Raw genomic sequence first — 18,786 nt, 5'->3', positions numbered from 1 at the left:
CTATAACTATTACACTTTTGCACTTTATAAAATCACATTTATTCATTCGAATGAAGTAAGCAATGTGGAATGAACTAACTTCCCTTTAATTTATAATTAATTGAAAGCAAAATAAATTTATTTTGCCTTAATACACACATCTTTAACAGTAAGCGATCCTAAAATCAGAAGTTATCAGTTGTGTGCTTGTTGATAACGGAAAGGAAAAAATTATTGAGAAATTGTTCTCCAAATGTTGGACGCGTTCTGTTTCCGAATGATTTACCAATGTTCTGAGTAGTCTTTTCAATTTCTTCTGCGTTTTCCTTTGGGAAATTTTGCTTCTCATTTGCTGCTAAAAAAGAGCGTTCTTCTCTACCAATATATCGCAATTTTGTTAAAATTTATTTTTGCAGCATTGAGGACTCGTTGTTAAGATATTTATTCACTGATCTTGAAGCAATGAAACTTAAACGTGAAACTTCAAACACGAAACTTTTTTTTTGCACAATGGTCAGAGCAATGGTTTTGTGCAATATGTAAGAGATCCTTCTTGGAAAATGTGGAACTCAAATGTCAAAAAAGTGGCTTCTCTGCAAAAGGCCTTTCCATCTTTAAGTAAAACTTTTACATAGGGTACTTTAGATATAAAGAAAATTAATCTTAAATTAATCATTTAAAAAATAAAAACCCACAGCAATATTTTACAAACGAACAATATTTTCAAAAAAGAAAATATTAATTATTTAGAAAATATTAAATCTGGGCCTCGTTCGGCAATGCTCTAAACTGCCGCTGTTGGGCGAACGTCCGGTTTGACCATCCTATTTCACCGGCCATGCACACACCTTAATCTGACGTCAGTTTGTAGGAAGTTGTTAATTTAAAATTATTGCAGTTTCTGAAAGTGGCAACATCAAAACAATTTTGCGGGAAAGGAGAAATATTTATTTACTTCTTTCGAAATTTCTTTTCTGTAATAAATTGTTTCAGTTTTTGTTAATTTTAATTTCTAAAGATGTGGTTTGCTACTGAGGTACCTCAATTTGCTTTCATATAGAAGATATCATTATTTGTTAAAATTATTAATATTGTCTTTATTATTGTTTTTTCAGGTTATATTTCCCAGAATTATTCGAAGCTTTTTCTGGGTTGTCATTATACAGGCCATCTATATTTCATTTTTATTCTTGCTTATGAAAAGCATATCATGGAATCCATTTACGGGAATTATCGGTAATTAATAGATTTCAATTTTAATTGCTGCTTTGTATTTTTAGTAGATCCGCTTATTTTTTTTAGCATGTATTAGTTTATTAGATTGATTTAAAGGATATTTCCTTATTGTATTTTGTTGCGCCAAGTGCTATCGCCGAGGTGCCCAAATGGATATTAAACTATCCATTTGGCAAATGAATAATTAACTATCCATTTGGCACCTAGAAATTTTTTTAGGGATTAAATTCATTGTACTAAGTTTTATATCCACATGTCAGCTTACTAGGAATGTCTTATGTTTCCTACACTTTTCTTACAATAAAAATAATTTGTTTTCCTTTTTCAGTAAATAAAAATAAACAAATTTTCTTGCTATTTTTTATACCCAAATACTTTTTCCTCTTAAAAGAGCACACTAAAAGAGTTTTTAAAAAATGAACAGTTAGAGAAAAACAAATTTAAGTGAGAAAAGAGAACTTTAAATATAACTTAATCTGAATATTAATCGTGTTTGAAAAGAACATCATTATTTGATATTTTTTTTTTATTGAGTAACACATTTTATGCTTGTTTATCGTAACACCTATTATCAGAAAAAAATCCATTTTTCTGGACTTGCTGAAATCTTGACCATTCGGAATTTGAGACTTTCTATTTTTTATAATTATACATATTACTTTCGACATAGCAACTTTTTTTTAAGTAAAGATATTAATTCACGTTAAAAATTGCTTAGTCTTGAATCTGATTGCTATTTTCATTAATTTTCTAATATAATATAAAATGAAAAAAAAATCATGTACAAACTGTCATATTTACTGTCATTATTTCAAACTGTCATATTGTTAAGAAAATTTAATGTTCTTTTGATACTTTGCATTTGAATTATATAATTTCTATGTTTTTTCTTTAGATTGGCTGTTTTATTTAATTCATTGGAAGACACTATTATATCAAGTTATACTTTGCTTATCAACTGTATTATTTGGTGTTTTGAATATGCAATATTATTCTGGTAGGTTTCTTTTAATTAAATTATTTAATACATATTGTTTATTTTTTAGTTTTCTCTTCACTTATTTGAATTGGTTAAACATTTCAAATTTTAAGGAAAATTAATATACACCAAGTAACAGGGATTTTGTGATAGATCTATAAATGAATCCCTTTTTTCCCCCTATTTTTATCTTTCAAAGCTTGATGTAGGTAGCATGACGCATATTTGCTCGTTCTCCAATCTTTTTTATTTCCTTCTTGTTCTTATGTTCATATTTTATAAAGATTACACATAGGCAAAGAAATTCAGCTACCACAGACATAATGTGAACTGGTTCCTAAGGATTAGTACAATCTCTGGATATAAAGGAAGAAACTACAGTGAAGGGTACAGCATCAGAAGCTCATTTTGCAATGAGTTTTCACCCATCTTTTCCTTTAACCATTACTAGGGTTTGTGAGAAGAAAATTTTTATTTTATTAATGGATGGTTGGTCTATTCTTAAATTTTTGCACTTTTTATAAACAGTACTGTTATTAAAATACTTATTTACGAATTTATTTATGTCATCCATCTTGATTATGCCTGAGCACATTTTCAGCTAGATTGAAAGAATAAAATAGGGATTCACAGGAGGCAGCATACCTAACAACTATTCATCTAGCATACCTCCTGACTAGGACTGGGCTATAAATCGATGTATCGAGACATATCGATTTAACGCATATATCGGCAAGACGATACAGCGACTTTCATTCAAGGCAATGCATCAGAAATCTGATTTAAGCCGTCGAGTGAAGACAACGAGCGCAAAACGATATAGCGATATAAGACACGCAAGGATCAGGGTTGGCAGGTTTTTGACGGTTTAAACCATGGTTTAAACTGTCACGTCAAAAACCTCACTGTCAAAAATGTCGAAAATGTCAAAAACCTATATTTATATGTGAAATTTAATTAATACATAAAATTTATCTATTTTTTTTATAAAGGATAATGTTTCTAAATATGTTCTAGAAAACATAAATTTAAAATTTTGAAGAAACACTTATATTTTGAATAGTAACCAAAATCTTGTACTTTTGAAAGCTCACATCTTTTGTAATATTATGTTTTCATTTTCATGTGTTATTGAAAATCTGCAGTGATATTATTAAGAAATTTATTTAAAACCAAATTTAGTGTATAATATAGATAATACTAAAAATTAGACATTTTTAAAGATAAACATTAGCAGTTTTGTACATTAGACATCTTTTAAAGAAAAATCTTTTAAACAGGTTGGGCACATGCAACATTCACAATCAGGGAATTTTTGTCTATTTTTAGCTCTTCTAAAGTAAACTGGGGGGAGGGGGATTAGTGAACCGCTTTCAACATACTTTGTTTGGTGGTGGAAAAATGTTCAAAACTAGTTATGTGCTACCGTATGCTGCAAGGAGCAAATGAACTAGACTATTGAATTTTGAATTAAATTTCTACTTCCATCATTTTCCTTTTGATTATGTAATGTGATGCATGTTCTAATTTTTAAAATTATGTATTTAATTAGAGTAATTAAAAAATTTCCATAATAATTTGTTTACATATTTCATGGATCAGTGACTGTAATGTTCTTCTGTTTCGTTTGACTTTTGTGATTGGTTGTTAGTTTTTCAGAAAAATCAGTAATTCTGAATTTTAAATCTTAAATTTTTTTTAATTCATAGTTAACATAAGACAATACAAATTTAAGTGCTTTCTGTTAAATACACAGAGAAGTTAGTGTCGATTGACAGTATATTCAGCCTATTCATTTACTATGCTGAAAATTTAGTTTATCCAAATACTTGTGAATTTCATTTTGCTGAATACTATATAGTTTTGTTGAATATCGAAATATTCAGCTGTTGAATAATTACTTCTTACTTTCAAGATATACATTATTTGTATTCTTAATACAAGTGGAGAAAAAAAAATTAAGAGATGAAAATTGTTTTAAAATGATAAGTGTAATTATTATAAATAAATATAATAAACAATATGAATTATATTTATCATTATTCATAAATATAACTACTTTTAAATTCAAATTAACATACTGGATAATAAAGATATTCAGTCTAACATTAAATTTTTTTTTTATACGCTTGTATCAAGTTTGTATTTATACAACATAACTTGTAAGTTCCTTATAACTATAAATATTAGTTAAATGTTCCTTATATGCCAAAAATGCATGGTAATAAACTTTTAATTTTCTTAAATATCAAAAAAAAATTTTTTTTTTCAAAATATAAATATTTAAACAATTTTTGTGCAAAATTTTTCTGCACATGCATTTGAATATAAATTTCTGAGATTTTAAATCTGTTATTTTACCTTAATTTTAATAAAAAAATATTTTAAAACCTGCTGATTACCTATAGTATAATTAAATTTCCATATAATGCATGGCAACTGTTGGTAGTTTTGAAGTTTATATATTTTCTTGGCAAACTTCAGTTTTTGACGGTTTAAACCAGTATTATACCCTTGTCATGTCAAAAACCACTTTTTGACGTCAAAAATCCAACCCTGGCAAGGATATAAGATAACGATATAGCGATATAAGACTCTTCTCTTACGTTCCGATGTCGACTCGCGCTGTGGAAGACGATGTTCGTTATGTTGAAATGGCCTTGATTGGTGAGCTGTAGAATCAGAATCAGAGTTTTGAGAACACATATCGCTATATCGCATGTTCCTTTTCGCACCTCTTAGCTTTTTTTTTCTTTGTCGCGACTTTTCTTGTAGATTATTTTCAGTGGGACTAACTTCGTGATCGCCGATGTTACCTTGTTCTGAAGGCAATCTATTATTGAAAAGGAAATATAAAGAAGAGTTTCTTCATTAATTAGATAAGTTTTTTTTTAAAAAAAAAACTTTTTAAATGTGGAAATTATCGGCAATCTAATTTAGGCGCCCATAAAGAATTGAATTTGTTAGGTTATTTTTTTTACTTTCTTTTAATTTATTAAAAACTTTTTGGATGAAACTTCTAATAATTTAATGAGTTTTTATTACTGATTTTAAATTTATAAATCTTGTTGTTTTTATTTTTTGATTAAAACAAAAGAAGTTAGAAGTTAAAACAAAATTTATTTTTGTCATTTGGATTTGGACATAAGTCAATCAACTTTGTTTATACAAAAAAATTTGAAAGGTTTGCGTATTTTATTCATTTTTTAAAATCATTTAGCACTTCGTTTTATTAGAGAGTATAATAATTTCCTATAGAGTATAATCCTGGAGAAGACGATATAATACTGAACTGTATAAAATCTACAGAGACCCAGATATTGTGAAATTCATTAAAATACATCGAATGAACTGGGCAGCTCACATTTTCAGAAGGAATGATGACTCAAATTTAAAAAAAATCCTGTTACACAAACCCCTAACGAACAGGAAAAGAGGTAGACCCAGGCTGAGATGGTTGGATTTAGTTGAGACTGATTTCCTTACTCTAAAGGAGAAAAACTGGCGAACAAGTGTCAAAAGTAGAGAGAAGTGGATTCGATTTCAAAAGAAGGCACTGGCCCACCCTGGGCTGTCTAGCCAGATATGATGATGAATAATTTTTTAAAAAAATATTCTTTTCATATTATTTGTTAATTAGCTAAATATATTACAGAATATCACAATTTTTTTATTTTTAAGAAATTAAATCTTACTTTGTTTTTCGGTCATTATTTAACTTAATTTAATTATTTATCTGAAATGATAAGGTCCCGCAGTGGACTGATCGTTAAGACATGGTTCCCTGCAGATCACCGAAGTCAAGCATCACTGGCTGTGGTCAGTGTGCGGGAGAGTGATCACTTGGATCAGTCTGGATCAGGGACCGAGGGTGTGCGGTATGGGTCCTCGTTAAACTGTTCTACCGTAAAGTGCTCGACATCGCGTGCAGGTCGTCGAGCTACCGAAGCGGGGGTGCCATCCCATCTGCAGAGGATCAAAATTGTGATGCCATGTCTTCGGATCATCCTCAGGGATGTTTCCCAGACCGTCGCCAATAGCCCATTGTGCAGCTCTAGTGTGACGTAAATGAACTATAATAGAACTATAATAACTGAAATGATAATAATAAAAAATAGTGTTTTAAAAGCATTTTTTTTTCTAAAATTTATTTAGCACTTTGCTTTAAACATACAAATAAATTTTAATGTTTCATTTAGAAATTGAACATTACGATCGAACTTAATAATTATGTAATAATTTATGCATAATAGTACAAGAAAATATTAATTTGTGAAAAATGCTTTATAAAAAGTTTTTAACACTTTGTTTTACGCCCATTATGAATTTCTAAACAAACATTTCAATAAATATTTTAAGTAAGATTTGTACATTGTAGTCAATTTATTTAATATACTTAAGCAAAACATATATATCTTGAAATTTATAAATTGATTTAAATTAATCTGAGTATGATGTTTTGATAGAAATCTGACTTTCTGTGCCTTACAAGTAAATGAAATTCAAAAATACTATATCGCGATGCAAAACTGACGATGCATCACGATATATAATTTCCAGTATCGCCCAGTCCTACTCCTGACTGTACCTTGCTTTTTATGCGCATACCGGAATGGTTGTACAATATACATGTGACCTTTTGCTGAATCTGAGCATGTTGTTCTCCTTGTGAGTTGTTTTTATCGTATAGCATACTGTACTGATCAGTTTCCCATATTAGTTACGTATGCAGAGAGTGTGACTTCTTTTCCTTTTTCTATCTTTGTCTTGAGAGTGTTTATGCTAAAACTCCATTATTAATGTACTCTGAACATTGAAATTTTGTTCCCATTTTCCTATAGCTGAATTATTTCCGTATTATGTATTATTATTTATTGAAAATAAGTAAATATATGTCATTCTAAATTAAAATTGAGGAGAATTATTACATTTAAATTTAACCAATATACTCTTCCCCATAAAATAATTTCTCTCTTATTTAAATAAAGTTGGTTGAAACCAATGACATTTCTTTGAGCTGATCAGACTAAAATACTTTTTATTTAATGTAATTCTATAATTTACTTTAAATGGCCACAACGGTTCAGTTTTTAAGGTGTGGAACTCTCATCGTGAAGAATTGAATCAAAAACTCCTTACAAATAACAACTTTTATGTTGAAAAGAAAATAAATAAAAATAAAACATCTTGTAATAATGTTTAAGTTTATTAAACATGTTTTTTTAATTATTTAATATATATAATAATTTTTACTGGAAATGTTAACATTTCCTGAAAAAAAAACATTTTTGTGTTCCAAAAAATTTCATTTAAAGATAAAACGTTCCTCATTAGTGAAGACCTTAAAAAAATTATAACCATTTTATATAGATATTATTGAAGTTGAAAAACATGTTTTAAAATAATCCGTATTTCATTATAAAAAATTATCAGTAAATTTTTTTTCTCATATAATATTTTAATCTAAAAATGTCTCTTGATTTCAACTTTGTTAATTATATTTCCTCTTACTTAATAATATTATATTTTCTTTTCTTGTTTATTCATTCTTAGTTCAAAAGCATATACCAACAACAAGATTTCAAAAAATTTGTCACATTTTGAGTCCCAGATATCTACAGCATTTTATAGTAACTTCGGGATTAGGAGTAGTAGTTAGTTTTTGCTTTGTTGGACTTTCCCACAGTTTTGACCCTGAGAAAACATCAATACTTGGAAGTTGGTAAGTCAAACTTTATTCAATTAAAAACATGTAAGTTTTAATTCAAGGTTGTCATTACAAATGACATAATTGTCGTCTGGAATTTGAATGATAAGTCTATAAGTATTGGTAACTGTATCCTCTTCACTAATGCTTATCTTTCACGATTGAAGTTCTATTGAACAACAATTCATAAAATAACCCCTCTTCTATTTTAAATATTTTTTTTAGTTGAAACACTGATTTGAATTTATTGTGAACACTGAGTGAACAAAATTTTCCTCAATTCCCAGTGCCATTTAGATTTTGTAGAGTCCTGGTTTCTTTTTTTAGCCTTTGACTAAAATGAATTATGGTGAATGGTTTAATCTTTGTTTAGTATAGTTTAGACGAATACAAAAAGTAACATAAAAAAAATTTCCTGCAAATATTATTATTATTTAAATTTAGGTAGTAATACTAATAGTATAAGTTGATTTTTCATTTGATACATGACATCTATAAGAGCAGCCCAAAAATGTCCTGTTTTTGAAGGGGTTTTGATGTGAAATATTTTTGTTTTGAGAAATTTCTCTAAATCTAATAAATTTGTTTCTTTATATTTTTCAATTTTAGAAATTTTTATCTTTGTATTTTTCAACAGACAAATTATACACCCGGAATAACAGAAATTTGCCACCTCATAATCAAAATTAGAGGGTCGAGTTATACACCACAATGTATGGTATATTTAAATATTGTTTTCTATGTTTCATTGTAAAAAAGACAAAATATATGTTTCGTAGGCATTTGAAAACCAAAAGAGATCTTAAAAATTGGCCAATAATAGTGATATTTTTTTCCATCTGTGATTTATGGGTGACATGTTAAGATCATTTTTTCCACCTAAAAAATTTAATTTAAATTTCTAGCTGAAAATTAAAAGCTTGGATTACAATTAGTCTTGACAGATTAATAGGATATGTCTTTAGAAATGAACCAAAGTGAAGTTGAAATATAGGAAATAACATTGCAAACATATCAGAGCCTATAAACATATGGTAATAGTATTGCTACACTACAGGAATGGAACAATCACTGTTTTCTTTTCAGTATGTGTATGCTTATTTCTTCATTTATACAAGGTATCGTGTTAGATAAACTCATTAATAGGGTCTTAAAAAGGAATTTATAATTTGTAAGTGATTGTATAACATTCTGTCACTATCTACTGAAAGTTAATATAGCATGCTAGAATATATTTTATTAATTAATTCTGTTTTTGAAAAATTTAATTTAAAAAAATTACTGATTTTAAAATCCAATGGTTTTATTAAGGATGATAATTTTATTAGTAACACTTTTTTAGTTCTCATTTAAGGAATATTGTAACAAGTAGTAATGAGCCCAAGTGGTGAAAAGTTTTATTATAGTTTCTTTTCATTGTAGTAATTTTAACTATAGGAAATTGATGTTAATATTTTTGTTTTTAAATTGCAATCAAATAATTTTTTGTGTCTTTTAAAAACTGGCCTAAGTTTTTAAAATTAATATATTTTTTTTTTTATAGTTTGCAGGTTGAAACTGAATTTGAATATTTCTTTGTTATTCAGCATGGTTGTTTCTCTGGGTTTATGTTCAGCCTTAAATATTTTGTCTGCTGTTTATATCTTTTAAAGTTCTCATTAGAACAGGTAATAATTTTTTATTTTTTTTAGTGTCTTGCATAAAGCGTTTTTTTTTTTCCTTTCCTTCCTTATCTCATTTCGGTCCTCTTTTAGAAAACAAAACTTCAATTCATACAAAATCAAGCCTTTGAGTTATTGAAGGATTCCGCCTCCTGTATTTTGAAAAGCTTACTTTGGAACTATTTACTTTTTTTCATGATCAGTGAGTATTTAAATTTTTTTCCCATGTGAAATTTATTGACCTTGATAATGAAACTATTTTGCATCGCTACTAACTTTTCTGCACTAGATTTTTGCAATAAATTTCTGCCTTTTTGACTCAAACCCTCTACATTTTGAAACTATTCATTAAAATGTTGCTTTCAAATCTGCGCCTTCTTAGAACTTATGGGTTAGTCTCTCTTGCCTTGCTTAAACTATGATGTCATGAATGTTTGCTGTGTTTCAGCTTAACCAATGTAGTATGCTATTGATTGTGCAAAACATGTTGAAAAAACAATATGTTTTAATACTTTTACTTGTGGAATACAATATCATGCTATAAATAAAATTATCATTAAACATGCTATATGTAAAATTAAATATATTAGTCTCAAATGTGACTTTTGATTCCAAATACTCATATTACTGTTTCTAGAAAATAGTTATAGATATTTAGAATAATTTCATCACTTAATAATCCTCATTTTTTTTTTTTTTCAGTTAGCTTTATTTTAGTATATCAGAAAAATTGATAAATTAGAATTTTTTTTTTAAAGCTTGGAAAACAATCATAATTCTCAATAGAGAAACTTATTGACGTATCAAATCATGCATTCAAAACAGTTAATGGTTGAGGTAGAATGATTCTTGAACTAGGATCATGTTAATAGTTGTCAAACCTGAAATCTTCAGTGCTGAATCAGAACTGTCTCCTGTACACTAATCACTTGGAAATTTAATCCTTAAACAAGTTAATTTTCCTTCTTCTTTCTTATTAGAGTTACAATACTATTTATTTATTATTTTAAATGACGTCTAATGACATTTACTTTACTTGATGTTAATTTTGAAAATGTACTTATTTAAATTTTATAGAGCTGCCATAATGTTCTATTTTAGCTTTGTTAGAAGTATTCTTAAAAAATGTCAGACTACAATTTTTTAACTTATGACTACAGTTTTTCAAGTAGACAAGCAAAAAGTGTGGTTGGTACCTTAAATAGTTTGTCTGAAAATGGATAAACAATAGGCTTTTTTTTTAAAATTACTGTGGTATATTTGTAAAAGATGCAAAAGCAATGATCGGTTGTGTAATATTTGACTAAAAACATTTTCTTTAGCATTTTAAGAAAATATTTAGCTTCAATTTATAAAAAAAAAAAAAAAAAAAATTATCTGTGTAGAGTAAATATATGTGCTTTTATATCTTAGATGCTTATGTAACAAATAAATCATATCATTAATTTTTTATTTAATAATTTGAAAGCACACTAATTTTAGTTTAAACAGTTATGTTACTCTTAGGAAATATCATGTATTTCATGAAATTTATGTTTGTAGGTTCCTTTTTACCTAGCTACATATTCATATTTTCAAAACAGCATTTTAGGTAAGTATTAGTTTTGATTCTATTTTGAAATTTAAGTGGAAATATATAACAAAAAGTATTAATTAAAACTTATAAAGTCTTCTACACTTTAGTTACAGTAAACTGTAAACTAGTCATTGCATGAACAATTATTCTCTTTTTATTATGATTTTTTTCCTACTAGGTAAAGAACCCTTGAAATCTTTAGTGGAGCTCCATGGTTGATGACAATCCAAGTCGATTGTTAATTGACCACTACAAGTGAAATTACTATTGCCAAATAAAATTTCTTGTTAATAGATATTTCAATCCATTTTTGATTAACCACTGGGCTTAAATTTCAGCTTGAGCTCATTAATTGAGGCTAATACAAATTACAATTATGCCCTAAATGATGGGAGCCATTTTATCCTCAACTGTAATTTTGACCTATATTAATAGCAGTGAAACTAAAGTAAAATTTTCTTAAAGGCTGCATTTAAGTAGACTAAAAAAAAGGAATATAGTTTTGTTTTTTAGACCAAATACATAGTGATTATTTGTATCACTATAAACACTTCTCCTTTTAAAACTGATTCCCCTTTTAAATTTTTTGTTCTAGATCTGTCAAAAATTAACTTATTTTCTCTCATATACTAAAAAGGCATAAATTTTAATGTTTTAAAATTTTTATTCTCTTCCTACTCGATGCAAAAAAAGTTGTAGTAATATGATATTACAGTTATGTACTGAATCATGGTAATTATTGAAGTACTATATATTCTTGATCTTTGTATGCTCAATTTACTCCAGCATAAATTTAAATCCCAGTTTAAGATAAAAATGAAACAAAAGCATTTATCATTTAAAATGCTATTTTCAATTTATTTTATTTCATTGTTCAAATGAAATATTTATTTTATAGCTCAATTGAAATTTTTATTTTATAGTTCAGTTGAAAACATACTGTACAGCTTATTCAGCTTTAAACTGTTTCTTGCATCTGTGATGTCTGGCATCGTTATCTTCTTTAATTGGAGCCTTTATATTTTAATTTTCAATACTTGTGCTGTTGAGGTAAGCTATTAAAATGAATCTCTTAATGATTTTATAAGAAATCCTTAAATATTTTGAAATAATATTGCAAATATTTCATTGTATTCAATTGTTTCTTTTAATTTCAATTTTATTAATCCTCTAGCTGCTAGGACAAATTTGTATAAAAATTTCACTGTTGATATATTTTTCTTTTCATTGAATAACACAGAAACTAGTTTTAAGTACTTTGAAGTAACCATGTCCTACTGCAAATTGAGTTTAGGATTGACTTTACAGGGTTAAATCATATATTTCACGTTTTCTCCAGTTTATTCCTTACACATTATTAATTACTTACCTGTTTCTTCATTATTTATAAGATTATGAATAAATATACAACTCCCTTTAACTTTCAAGCCTGCTTGTTAACTTGTTGCAAACTGTGAATTCTACAAGAAATTTAAATATAACTTAAGCATTATATTTCAAGATTTTTTTTTATTTCCAATATTGTAAATTATGTAGTTGTAATAAAATCGTTTTTCGCATAGAATGTCAAGCTAACACTTTTGTAATTTCTAAATGCTTTTTATTTTATTAAGATTAATGCAAATTTTGTTTTTATGCGTTTTCAACAGTGTAAAAGATTATCTATAAAAATTTTAGTAATTATATACAAAATGTTTTCTAATTTTTCTTCTAGCCATACTGTTTCAATATTGATATGCCCACTAAGAACAAAAACAACAAATGTTTGTCGACAGCTATTCAAAGTTCAGAAACTGATATTTTAAAGGTGAGAATTTTCAGCAACTATTTCAGTGTAATTTTTTTTAATTATTAGCACACATTTAATGTTTTTTATTTTATTTTAAGTATTTGGCTGTAATGGACTTGAGACTGTTAGCTCAACACAACCTGAAAAGAAGACTTCAAATTTTTGATATCAGTCATCCAGGTGGGTAAGAATGACAGTTATACTATAAGGACATATGAATACTAAGTATTGAAGCTTTATATAGTTTTAAAGTTTATAATTAAGGTGTAATTAAGATAATTCTAGTTTTGGAAGGTAGGTTCTTTTGTCACCCATTCAACACCTTGGATACTTCTTAATCAAATTGCAAAATTTTTAAATAAATAGAATGCATAAAATACTTGGGAATGTTATACTTGTATACATAAATTTGACTATTTTTGATGTCACATTCTGTTTATCACTAAGAAACAAAATTGATAGTGAAGCAATCATAGTGATTGATGAGAGCAAAAACATGGAAAGGGGATTCTCCTTGTAGGTAATATCTGTAACTGCTCAGACGCAAATATTGTGCTTCAGATTTCAGTAAATCTGATCATTAGATTAAAATAATCAAAGATGTAAGTCATTTATAGTTTGTATAAAGTAAGAACTCCCCTAGCCATTCATCTGGACGACCCGTGGTGGTGGCTATGGTAACGAGGTATAACTATTTCAAGTATGGGTGTGGGGTCATTGTTTAAGACAGGTTTTGGCTCTGGTATATCGTGTTAGCCCTAGAGCAGGGATGAGCAAAATTTTTTGGTCGAGGGCCAAAGATCGAGAAAAAATGTTTGGTGGGCCAGGTAAAAATTTCTAAAAAAAAAAAAAAAAACTACGATATACAAGTTTTAATGAGGTGGAGGAAATTGCGATTTCATTTCCTTATATTGAGGTTCAAAGTGAGATGTGCTTATTTTAAGGAACGAGGCTAAATGCTTGTCTATTAGTGTACTTCTAAAACTGTTTTTATTCTAAGATTCATAGTTGAAAATACTTGTTCACATGCATAAGATGAAGCAAACATAGCACTGATTTTCTGGGCATGAGATTAAATTTTGGAAACTAACTTTTGGTAAAAATTTGTAAAACTCAAACTTTAGCATATTTTGAAACAACTGCTTAAGATGTTTGTTAGATTGCAACTCAATTAATTCAAGTAGCAAATCCGACCTCACTGTTTCCCAATAATGTTGAAAGGCATGGTAAAAATATCTAATTCTGTTTGAATGGCACTGAAATCTTGAAATCTGCTTTCAAATTCAAAATAGAGTTTTTTCAAGCCACTTTCATAATTCCTAAGCTTTTCCTTATTTACAGAGGGTATTGAATTTAACCTCGAGAAATAAAACAAGTCATTCTTAGATAGCTGCCGAGCAAAGAGATTAAGATTCAGTTTAAAAGCTTTGAGATGGACCCAGATATCATCGATGAATTGATTTTTCTCTTGCATCTTAACATTCAAGTTGTTCATATGACAAAGAAGATCTGTCTAAGTCCATTAATCATTGAACGCATGGCACTCTAAATCAATTTTGCATTTTTAGTAGCTTTTATGGGGGTTAAAAAGGTTTACAAATAAGTCAAAGAAGCACTAGCCATTTTATAAATGCGATAATTTCACCATTACTTACAATGACGTGTGTGCAATTTTTCCATACTTAATAAATGTTAGAACTCGTGCCGGCAGAAAAATCCACTCGTTGGAGCTTAAAATGTGCAGTCTGCCACATGTGAACTGCAATTCACCTATAGTAGATTCCATATGTCTGCTCCTCGAGAAAGACAGACCCTCGTTGGAGCCAATCTACTGCTATTCTATAAAGAACTTCTGCTTTCAACATTTTACCAATTGAAGCTGTCTGTGCTAACTATTTCCATCAATTGTCCACTTTGTAGAACAAAAGTAGAGAAAGTAAAAAGGTCATCAGAACTGTGTTAAAAAAGAAAGAACAAAAAGAAACCTCAAATAAAGCAGACAAGAAAATGGATGTATAATGTCTATTGTTTATATTCGCCATGGATCGGCGAGTTAAAATTCTATCCGTGGGCCGTAGTTTGCCCATCCCTGTCCTAGAGGGAAGAGAAACTGCCCTGCAGACGGCCTCAGACTTTGTGACAGTGGGAGTTCTTTCCGTAGACAAACTATATGAATGTTACATTATTTTTGTTAAAAGAGCATTTTTTTAACGGGGTTATTGATATAATTTTTTATTCTGATTTTATAGTAAAGTTTTATGTTTTTGTTTCAGGTGGACACCCATATCAATGGAATTCAATTTCTGAAGAGTGCGAGCTGTCGCTAAAAGTTCTTCTTGAAAAGTTGCATACTTATGCTGTGAATGTCGCTGCGAAAGAAAGCAAACCTGAGCATATTGCAAGTAAAGAAGGTTTTGAGAATTTTTTTACTGTCCAGTTAATATGTCTATATATTTCACATAAAAATTATTAATATATTTCTTTTTAAATCATTGAATTAATGACAACCCAACACCTGTCAAAATGAATTTTTATTGAGTTTTTTTTATAAATCTTTTGAAGAATGTACTACTCTAAATGCATATAATTACATGTTATAAAAATTTTTGAACTTTACCTATCTATAGTAAATAGCATTGTTAATAGCTAAAGGAAACAATAATTTAAATTCAATGAAAGTAAAATTTGAGTTAGTCTAAAAAAAAAAATACTTGTTGAATTTCATTACATTCAAGCAAAATTGAATTTCCTTTGTGTCAGTTTATTGTATTGTCCATTTAACTTGACTTTTAGTAGATAAAGACATTTCCTAGAAGAAAAACAGTCAGGGTGGTTTCCACCTATGTGCAGGATGGAATTTTATTCAAACTTGAGCAATAGACATTCTTACACCAAAAATTATTGTACTAGAGAGAGATGTTGTTATATTGGATATCATTGTAGCTGTATATGAAATCAAAACTGCCCTGCTGTAGGTGGCCAGTGCTCTCATAATTAATTTTACTGTTTAGAAATTACTCTCATAATTACTGTTTAGGAATTTTTTGATTACCTCTTTTTTTCTTTTCTACTTATTTTTGCTGCTTTAAAAATTATGTACTTAATTTACTGTCTCTTGTATCAAATTCAAAAATGAAAGAATATTCTTCATTTTATGTACTCTTTAGAGTACAAAACATTTCTGAAAAAATAAGATAGAGATCCTTCATAAATTTAAGTAAAATTGGAAATACAGTCTTTGTCTGCCTAAATGCAATAATGTTACTAACTTGTTGGTGCCTAGTGTATAGATAACCAATTATATGTTGTTAACAGTGATAATGATTGCTAATTAAAAGAAGGAACTATTTCCTTCTACCTTTGTTTTCATTGAACATTTCATCTTAGTTTAGGATACAGGTCTAGTTCAATAATTTTTTAGTGCACAAATATTTAAATTTTTAATTGCACTTTATTTTATATTTTGAAATAACACATTGGTATTATTTATCAAAACTTTGTAGAGTTTTTAATCTTAAATTGTTTTCTAAAACAGGTCTTGAGCAAACCTATGCTAAGCAGTATGGTACTAAACCTTTGACAAACGTTAATAAGAAGGTTGGTAATGAAATTAAATAATTATTAGTATTTATAATTTTATATATATATATTTAATGACTTGCAATATTTTTTAGGTATTCCCATGTTTTCAGAGATGGCCTACTGTCATTTGCAGTTACTTTTTTGATGAATTGCCAAATACTAAAATAAAACAAATATTTTCCTCTTCACAATACTTAGTATGGATGATTGAAGGTAACTTGTTTAGTTTCTATCTATTCCTACTTATTTTCATAATAGGAATCTTATTTATTAATTTCAAGTATAAAATAAGATTAGTTATCTCAATCTCCATGAATTATGCTTCGCTTATCACTGTGTCTTGTAGCGTTGACTTAAAGTTAAAAAAAAATTATATATGTTTACAATTTTTTGCTGTATTAAAATTATTTTTGGGTGTTGTGTTTCTGATTTATAAATATATACTTAAAAATGTAATTTTTCCCCCAGCTCTTGGTTATTTACTTACTGCATCATATGTTGAAGATAAATATGGTGTTGTGCAACTGATGCTGCCAAAACTAGTCTGTCTTCTGTTAGATCTAAAAATGGTAATTTTATTTATTTGCTTCTCCGATTTTTAAGGATTATCTTATTTACCTATGCAGAAGTGTTTTTATAATAATGATTTCAAATACATGTACCCCTTAATTCCAGCATGTCCTCTTTTGGATTTTGTGCCACTAAACCCTACATTCAATCCAATTTCCCTTAATTTGTAATATGACTTGTGATCATAACTTTAATTCTAAGGAGTTCTGAAATAAAATTCTTAGTTCTTGCAGGGGGGGGGGGGGCAATATAGTGATCAGCCAACCTTTTTCCAACGAATACATTTTGTGCACTTCAAACTGCTCTTTAGTATTGTTTCCAGATAGGTACTTGACAAGTTTCTAAAATTTCCACTATGCTGTAGCACAATACATAGAAGTACCTTATTGCACACAAAAATTGTCTTAAAAATCGTTCTTAAGAACAATTTGTAGGATGTGGCTATGATTATTTTGCAATAAACTATGTTAATTATTTGTGATGTATAAGTATTGATATATTCTTTGTATTTTTTACCATTCGTTTCATTATATTATGTCTTATGATGTTTTCAAAGCACTGTTGCTATTCATATTTCAGGCTGAAGAAAAGTTGCCTATTGATCCGATTGGAATTGAAAGACATGTGAGAGATCCTCAAGATCGATATGAACACATTCATCAGAGACTAGCATTGAAAACAGCTGTCAATAGCTCCCTAAGTCGGATTGCTACTGTATTTAAAGATGATGTCAAGTACGTAAAAACTTAAATAAATTCAATTTTTTGAATTTCAATTCATAGCTTTTTCAGTTAATTTCAATAAGAAAATATTATTTTTGGTTTAAACAAACTGTTAATGCATCTCTTTAAAAATTGATTAAATATTTAAATGAGGAGGTTGTGAAGAGTCGTTAAAAGATTTCTGTTGCTTCTGATGAATAATTTTACTGATTTGCCCTCAAATAAATAATGTGATATATTCAGTGCAATGCGTTAGCAAAATTGGTGCATCTACTATGTGGTTTTCTTTTAGTCTATGGATTATTTTAAGAACTACGAAGCCAGATTTATAGCTTCTGGAAACTTAGTATTTATGCTACTGTGAAACTAAAAATAATTGTTTGCTTCAAATAAAACAATGTTTAAACTTTAATCTTATTATTAACTGATTTTAACTCAGTTCAATTGGCAGAATTTTAAGAATATCAATTATGAAGTGTGGCCCATAAACATATCTAGTGTTTTTATCTGATTCTCAAAATCTTATGCATATTGAAAACCCTTGTTTTATGTTTGGTATCTGCATATAATTTTAAAAACATTTTTTAACTATGCATTAGTTATTGTTACATTATACTGGAGTAAAAGAATTAATGGATTAATTAGTTTCACTTTTCATATGTTTACAGGGGAATATATTTACCAGATGAATATGATAGATATTTTCAACGGTTTCTTGATAGGAAGAACATATAGATTCCGTGGGAAAAATTCCTTGATTCTGAAAAATGTGATATTTCATTTAAATTAATGACTGAATAATTTAACTGTAATGTCTACTATGTGTTTAATCATGTAAAACTTATAAATACATGTGATCTTTTATTGTTTTTTGTAAATATTTTAAAATAAATGGTCAAAGTATAATAAATTTGTACTATTTAAAAACACATAAAACTATTCTGTTTGAATTGTATAGATGAAAATTATTAGACATTTTAAATGA

At 28.1% G+C, this 18,786-nt stretch overlaps 1 protein-coding gene across 2 annotated transcripts; it reads left to right on the top strand.

The window, feature by feature from the left end:
- The first annotated feature begins 808 nt into the window (after nt 1–808).
- Ndc1 (Nuclear division cycle 1) lies at nt 809–18,711 on the top strand. 2 transcript variants are annotated; one of them, XM_043050624.3, is made up of 16 exons: nt 809–1,015; nt 1,095–1,215; nt 2,111–2,212; nt 7,748–7,916; nt 9,445–9,568; nt 9,656–9,764; nt 11,105–11,153; nt 12,062–12,188; nt 12,853–12,945; nt 13,026–13,107; nt 15,201–15,329; nt 16,463–16,524; nt 16,602–16,722; nt 16,978–17,078; nt 17,659–17,813; nt 18,470–18,711. In XM_043050624.3, exons 1-16 carry the CDS (start codon nt 998–1,000, stop codon nt 18,534–18,536), a joined length of 1,629 nt encoding a protein of 542 aa, XP_042906558.1. In that variant the 5' UTR covers nt 809–997; the 3' UTR covers nt 18,537–18,711. The 2 variants fall into 2 exon arrangements, with proteins under 2 accessions (XP_042906558.1, XP_042906553.1); XM_043050619.3 differs by having other exon boundaries at nt 862–1,015; nt 15,201–15,338.
- Nucleotides 18,712–18,786: the final 75 nt, after the last annotated feature.

This window comes from Parasteatoda tepidariorum, chromosome 6, assembly GCF_982258835.1.
Source record: "Parasteatoda tepidariorum strain Cologne lab strain chromosome 6, Ptep-v5.0, whole genome shotgun sequence".
NCBI classification, from domain to species: Eukaryota; Metazoa; Arthropoda; class Arachnida; order Araneae; family Theridiidae; genus Parasteatoda; species Parasteatoda tepidariorum.
The sequence above is the reverse complement of the archived record's forward strand: the minus strand, read 5'-3'. Positions and strand labels throughout refer to the sequence as shown.

Excerpts from the sequence above, each read along its gene's own strand:
- Ndc1 (XM_043050619.3), top strand. Across the intron at positions 12,189-12,852 it reads TCAATACTTGTGCTGTTGAG|CCATACTGTTTCAATATTGA; the intron begins GTAAGCTATTAA and ends TTTTTCTTCTAG. Across the intron at positions 17,814-18,469 it reads GTATTTAAAGATGATGTCAA|GGGAATATATTTACCAGATG; the intron begins GTACGTAAAAAC and ends ATATGTTTACAG.